Below are 7,220 nucleotides of genomic sequence, written 5' to 3'. Positions count from 1 at the left end.
TCCACCCCTCCCAGTACCAGGGGATCATACTCACAACCTCACACTTGCCAGGCAGGTGCTTATGCTGCTGAGCTAAATCTCCAGCCCTGGTTCAACCTCTTTTCATTTTCTTGGTTTCTCTTTTACAAGTGCATGCTTGCAATGCATAATAACTGCCAAAATATGCTCTAAAAAGAGGGCGTTGCCAGACACACAATGAGAAATGCTTCAGAGCAGTTCCCAGTCAAGGGCAATCTCATCATGCTCAGGGGAGATCTGCCATAGTCTGGAGAGGTGGAGCTCAGCCAGGGAGAAGCCATGTATCTAGAAGGGGTGACCTGGCACTCTGAGCACCCTGTCCCCCTTCCTCACCTCCCCCTACCCAGCTGAGGGCTTAAGTGCTCTGCTCACACTTCTTGGACAAGTCACAGCCCAGGAGAAGATATTCAAAAAACTAATAAAGGATATGTGGGCAACATATACAAAGAACCTCTGAAACATAACAATAAGACATTATAGATAACAATAATGTCCTATATGCTTCTTTTTTTTTTTTTTTTTTTTTTTTTGGTCTTTTTCGTTTTTATCGGTACCAGGGATCGAACTCACGACTGCCTGCTTGCAAGGCAGGCGCTTATGCCGCTGAGCTAAATCCCCAGCCCCCCTGTATGCTTTTTTGTCCTCTATATTTTTCAAGGTAAGAAGAAAGGATTTTCAATGTTTTCACTGTGAAGAAATGATAAATATTCAAGGAAATAGATGCTTATTTAAGCATTGCACAATGCATGCATCAGAACATCCCATCAGGGCCATAAATACGCACATTTTTTTTATGTATTGGCTTAAGAAATGAACAACCTAGTCTGGTGTGGTGCCACACACTTACAATCCTTGAGCTAAGGCAGGAGGATTGCCCTGAGTTGAAGCCCAGGCCTAAGTACAAGTGAGACAACAAACAAACAAATGGGCAACTTGATTTTAAAATGAGCAAAAGAGAACCAGCGTGGTGATGTATGCCTTCTGTCCCAAGTATTCCAGAGGCTAAGGCAGGAGGGTTATTTGAAAGCCCAGGAGTTTGAGGCCATTACAAGCAACATAATAAACCTCATTTCTTAAAAGAAAAAAAAAAAGAATATTGGAAAAGAGGTGAAAAGAGAACAGAGATGTGTTATGTACATGTAGCAACTTCCCACAAGGATTGTAATCATTATGGCTGCAGACATGTACTAATAAAAACCAGAAACTAGTGCTCACTTCAGCAGCATGTGTACTAAAATAGATGAATAAAAATTTTTAGAAGGGCAAAGATTTAAATCAACACCTTATCAAACAATATCTATAGGTGTGAAGCAAGCACATGAACAGAGACACTCATTATGTCATTAGGAAATTGTGCGTGTTTGTGTGTGTGTGTGTGTGTGTGTGTGTGTGTGTGTGTTTTGTGTGTGTGTGTGTGTGTGTGTGTGTGTGTGGTGCCAGGGATTGAACCCAAGGCCTTTGGACTGAGCCATATCCCAGGATTTTTTTATTTTTTAGACAAGGTCTTAGTTGTTTGCTCAGTGGGGTTTAAACTTGCAATCTTACTCCCACAGCTTTCCAGGGCTCTGGGATTATGGACACTCTGATAGGAAATTACTATTTAAAATGAGACACTACCACAGACTGTTAGAACGGCTTAAACCTAAAACATAAACAACACCGAAGTTGAAGTGAAGACATGGGTCAGTTTTGTTGCTGGTGGTGATACAAAATGGTGCAGTCACTTTGGAAGATGATCTGTTTTTGTTTTTGAGACAGGGTTTCACTATTTAGCTCACACTGGCCTCAAACTCACAGCAATCCTCCTACCTCAGCCTTCTGAGTGCTGGGATGACAGGCATGCACCTCCTCAAGCAGCTATCAGCAGTTTTGTGTAAGATGAAGCAATTTTACTATATAATCTAGTACAGATGGCCCTGGGTATTTGCCCAAAGAGCTGAAAACTTATGTACGCATAAAAATCTGCATACGAATGCGTAAAGCAGTTCTATATATGATCACTAGGAGCTGAAAGCAACCAAGATGCCCTGAAATAGCAATCGGATCAACAAAGTATGATGAGCCATATGAGGAAATATTTAGCAATAAAGAGAAATGTGTCAGCAACAAGAAGACATGGTGGAAAGTATAGTGCCTACACAGGATGAGAAACACCAATCTGAAGGGCGCATACCATGTGAGTTCACCTCAGGACACTGGAGAGGCGAAACGGTAAACAGGGCAGAGATAAGGGGCTGGGGATTTAGCTCAGCGGCATAAGTGCCTGCCTTGCAAGCAGGCAGTCGTGAGTTCGATTCCTGGTACCGATAAAAACAAAAAAGACAAAAAACAAAACAAAACAAACAAACAAAAACAGGGCAGAGATCAGTGGTGAAGAGTCACCAACAGCTCCTGGGAAGTTGACATCCAGACAAGGACCCTAACCCCGCCTTCCCTGTGGGAGGAACTGCAGGTTGCTAACTCGTATTTCCAAAAATGAATTTTCAGGACAGACAGCAAGAGGCCTACAGGATTCATTAGGCAAGAATTTAAAAGTGCACACAGAAGCAAAGCACAGCCTTTCAGGGGGCACATTGTTACTGGAGCTAAGAGTATTTATGCTCCCCTTGACGGGGTGGAAATCTCAGGAAAGACCCATGCCCCAGAAGGATACTGGCCCATTTTACAGATATGACCCTAGGTTATTTTATTCAGTTGACAAATCCTTTTAATAAAGTATATTAGTGGCAACTTTGTTTTTCAATAAATACATTGCTTAAAAAAGTCATGCAAGAGAGGGGCTGGGGATATAGCTCAGTGGTACAAGTGCCGGCCTGGCAAAGTGCAAGGTCATGAGTTTGAGCCCCAGTACCAAAGAAAAGAAAAAAAAAATCATGAAGGAGCATCTTTTTGTAATTACTAAGACTACTGTCTCTTCTGCAGAACTGCTATGCTCAGATGCAAAATGACCAAAGGCAGATAGAATAATGACCCTCAAGTGAGTCACATGGCCATCATGTGCCATACTTTCCTCATTTTGAAGCTGTCTCTCTGTGTACACTAAAGCTTTTTCAACCCACTGTTGAACCCAATGGGCTCCTTAGATGTGCTCTGTCCAACCCTAAGTAACTCTGGATTATGAGCTTTGTGATTTTTATATGTTTATGAAAACAACTAACGAATTCCTGCGGAAACATGTCTGTACTGGTCCAAAATGTTTCTGCAGTCCCATCGACAATATTTTCAGGTGGATATTTTTTATGACTTGATGTGGCTAAAATCGTATCAGCCCTTTCAGAGCTCAAACAGAGATCAGCCTTTTTCCATCCTGGGGTTTAACCCACTCACCCGGGCCTCAGAGCTGCTCCAGAGCCAGCTTGGCCTGCCTGCAGCCTCGGGTGAGGCTCCAGTATTTTTTTAAAAAATGAATAATTTAATTATTCTCTGAATTGTCTCGACTTGCTCCTTTATCTTAGGATCAGGTTCCTGCTCTTTACTTTTTTAAACTAAGCCAAATATGGACTGCCAGTATTCTTGAGGAATTCAGGGTATGACGGGTCTGAAAGGAAAGGAGCATGAATTAACCAAGGCAGTGCCCACAGCGATTGCTTCGGGTGACTTTGGCTGGGTCTCAGGAGTGACAATCTCCCAGAAAGTACAGTTTTTAATTATGATTTTCCTTATCTCCTTTCTATTTTTTACCAAGCAACTTTTAGGAAAGTGAAATTTAGGAAGTATGTTAACACTGTAATAGTGAATCTGTAATAATATGCATTTGTCAAAATCCATAGAAATGAAAAAAAAAATCCGTAGAACATAAACAAAAAGCAAAGCAATGTACACTGTGGAGTTTTTTGGTTTTTGTTTTTTTGCAGTAGTACTGGGAGTTGAACCCAGGACCATCATGCTGAGCTACATCCCCAGCCTCCCCCCATCTTTAAATTTGGACACAGGATCTTGCTAGTCACTAGGTTCCCCAGTCTGAGCTTGAAATTGCAATCCTCCTGCCTCAGCCTCCCAGAGTGCTGGGATTACGGGTGTATACTACCATACATGTCTATAAACGATGGATTTTAGTTAGTAATGATGGGTCAGTCTTGGTTGATTGATTATAACCAGTGTATCCCCTTAATTCAAGATGTTAATAATCCAGGAAACTGGGTTGGGTTTGTTATAACCTATATATAAAAAACCCCTCATAAGTCTCCTCTGAGGCAAGAAAAAGATCAAAGGTAACTCTAAGAGCAGAACAGGATGTCTTCCTAATCTAAATTTGCTTGTTTGCAAGGTAATTTGCTTGTCTGCAGGATGTGCCTTCCCCCAGAGGATGTTTGCCTAATCGAAACTTGCTTGTTAGCCCACCTGAACCTTGCTCTTCCCAAGAAATGTAATCGCTGTGTTCCTGTTCTAAAGTGGGCCACCCCCCTCCTTGCATTGTGAAACCAGCAGCTGTTTGTGGTTTTACAAGATAAAAATCCTGCCCTTTAGCTGTTAAGGGCCCACCTCCATATTGGCTACCGGAGGCTGCAGTAGCCAGGCCTGGCCTAAAATAAAGCCTTTGCTCCGAATTTCTTTCTTTCTCTTTTTTGTCTTTTTTCTTTTTTATCAGTACTGGGGATCGAACTCACAACTTCCTGCTTGCAAGGCAGGTGCTTATGCCGCTGAGCTAAATTCCCAGCCTCACTCCAAATTTCTTAACTTCTTGCTTCCTTGGATTTTATTCCGGGGTCCAAGCTATCACAGGTTACATATGTGGAACTCAACTATTCATAGGAGAATTCCATAAGTCTAAAACTGTACTAAAAATAAAACACTATCTATTTATAAAATGGATGCTGCCCCCAATTTTCTGAGCCTAAAGTGTATGTACATAAACCCAGAGGCACAATGTGCTACGTATAAGGTTTAAATATATCCAGCACCTCTCAGGAACTCAGCTAACTAGCCATCGATGTAGAGGGACAGCTTCGCTTTGTGTCGTTTGGAACTTCGCCAAGATGATCAACATTTCAGATCTTCACGTCCCTCGTGGTCTGTGAGCATCCAGTTTCAGTGCATGCCCGGTGATATGTATATTTTTGTCACTGTGGTTTTATAAAGAGAAGCCAAGCAGCTGGGGTTTTGGGTGTCTGTTACAACGTATTCACAAATTATTGTATCACAAATGCTTTCCTTTATCTTCTGTAGTACACTTGGGATAGTTATTGACATTAACGTTTTCCATATATAGTTTTTGAAATGTCTGAATTGCATTACACGATAATGTGTGATTACAAGGATAACTGCGTCAGACTGCGCCGAGACCCTTTCCTGAGAAATGCAATCCAACCCCTTGCTCAGCCCTGGAGTCCCTACTGAGCAGCCCTGAAGTTGAAGGCTCACCCCCTCCTCCCACTCCAAAGCGAAGCCGGCCCAGAATTCGAAGGCAGCAGTCTCTCCGAGCCAGGCTTAGGACAGGCTGTCCTCTGCCGGCAATGCCTTCACTTTCTTCCTCCAGCACTCGACAAACCACGGCTCCTCAAACCTCCATGCTTTACCTCCACGTGCAGCCCCACTCACAGTTCTTTCCTTCGAATGACTCATTTCTCATAAATTGATCTTTTCCAGGAAAAGTTTGTATCACTATTATAAATAGGAAACCAGTCTGAATAGCTGTAAAAATAAAAGCAACCATAAAAAACGAATACAAGGGAAAGAACGTTATTATCTTGCATTTAGATAAAATCGTCAACAGACGCCAAAGCCACCTGTGGGTGGAGGCGGAATTACAAGAGGTGTCGAAACGTGTTAGCACGAATTGGAGTTTTTCTCCTCGACATATTTCTAGATTTGAAAGCAGGAGAGTAACTTTCTCTTTCGGTGTCACTGAATGCTGTCCTCGTTCTTCCTAGTCATCTGCTCGACACTGCCAGCCAATCCATTTGTCGCCCACATTCATCAAGCAGCCTGGATGGCGCAGGCAGCGGTGCTCAACGCGCGCAAGGAAAGAGTGAAGCGGACGAGTGCGCGCAGTCTGCCCTACAGATCCACAGTGGGCAGAAGGAAAAACACAGGAACCTGCGAAGGGCTCTTAAACGCCATCATTTATGAATACCAGTTGTGGGTCTGAGCCTCTTGCGTCCCCAGCATCCGAGAAACCATACCCATTCGTAAACCGTGAGACAGTCAGGACCAAATTAATTTTTAAATTGTGATGGTTCGTGATCGTTTCAGTTTTGACAGAAAGAACAATAGGATGTGCGTGCTTTTGCATATATCTGATGAGCTGTGCCGTGGGACTGCTGAAGTGAGTTTTTTTAAGCCCCAGGAGCCAGGGGAGCGCGAGCAGCGTGGCGTGGCTGGAGCCCGGGTTCATCTCCAGGACGTTCCTGCCATTTTGCCTAATTCACCCCTCGCGGCTCCTGGCGCTGCTCTGCCTCGCAGCCGCCGGGAGCTCATCCGGCGCGCCAGCGCCTTCTCTGTTGGCCTCAATCAAAGTCCGGGCGCTTTCTCAAGAATCCGCCGGTCCGCTTGTCTTGCAGACCAGCGCGAGGGCTCCCCCAAGCATCAGCACCTGTCTCTGTCCTCAGCCTCTCAGGGATCCAGCTCTACGCAGCCCACCAACACTGCGGGCGACGGGCCGTGGCACCTGCTTTTCCGGCGCGCGTGGCGCGGCTCACTTTAAGCCGGGCGCGGGGAGCTCTGCAGAGGCGCCCTCGATGGGCACCGACGTTAGGGGGCGCGAGCGCGGCTCTGCCAGCGCCTAGGAGCTGGCGATGCTGGAGACGCCGAGGCCAGGTCCGCGGCCCGGCGCTGCGCGGGAAGGTGGGGGCGGGGCGCTCTCCCCGCCCGCCGATCTGCACCGGCGCGGCCACAGAGCGGGCACGGGGTTGCGGAGAGGGACAGCGGGGAGACCCACTGGGCCGCTCCAACCCGCAGCGGACCGGGTCCGGAGACCTTAAATTAGGCCAGGTCGGAGCCCTGAACAAGAGCGCCAGCAGAATGGGGGGTGGGCGGGTGAGGGGCGGTCTCCGCCCCGGGGGCGGAGCCGAGGCTCCGGCCCGCAGCTTGCGAGACCCGCGGAGATCTGCCGGGGCTGTCTCCTCCCTCCCGGGATTGAGGTCGGCCTCTCGCTCCGCGGGGGCGCGGGGGGCGGCCTCCGCATCCCATTCCTACCCGGGGGGTTTTGGCGGTGGCCACCATGGCGCGGGGAGACGCCCCGCGGGACAGGTGAGTCGGGCCGG

General features: G+C 46.5%; 1 protein-coding gene and 1 pseudogene across 2 annotated transcripts in view; one reads left to right on the top strand and one right to left on the bottom strand.

The window, feature by feature from the left end:
* Positions 1-725: 725 nt before the first annotated feature.
* LOC134470889 (intraflagellar transport protein 25 homolog) lies at positions 726-7,030 on the bottom strand (annotated as a pseudogene).
* Slc29a2 (solute carrier family 29 member 2) overlaps positions 7,030-7,220 on the top strand; it is a 9,999-nt gene continuing 9,808 nt past the window's right edge. For both annotated transcript variants that reach the window (XM_003468266.5, XM_063227564.1), the window contains exon 1: positions 7,030-7,206. In XM_003468266.5, coding sequence (XP_003468314.1) covers positions 7,178-7,206 — 29 coding nt within the window. In that variant the 5' untranslated portion in view covers positions 7,030-7,177. The remainder of the gene's footprint in view (positions 7,207-7,220) is intronic.

This window comes from Cavia porcellus, unplaced genomic scaffold (genome assembly GCF_034190915.1).
Source record: "Cavia porcellus strain 051 isolate PalLab524CR breed Dunkin Hartley unplaced genomic scaffold, mCavPor4.1 scaffold_17, whole genome shotgun sequence".
In the NCBI taxonomy this organism is placed as follows: domain Eukaryota; kingdom Metazoa; phylum Chordata; class Mammalia; order Rodentia; family Caviidae; genus Cavia; species Cavia porcellus.
Note: the sequence above shows the minus strand (reverse complement) of the source record. Positions and strands in the feature narration are given on the sequence as shown.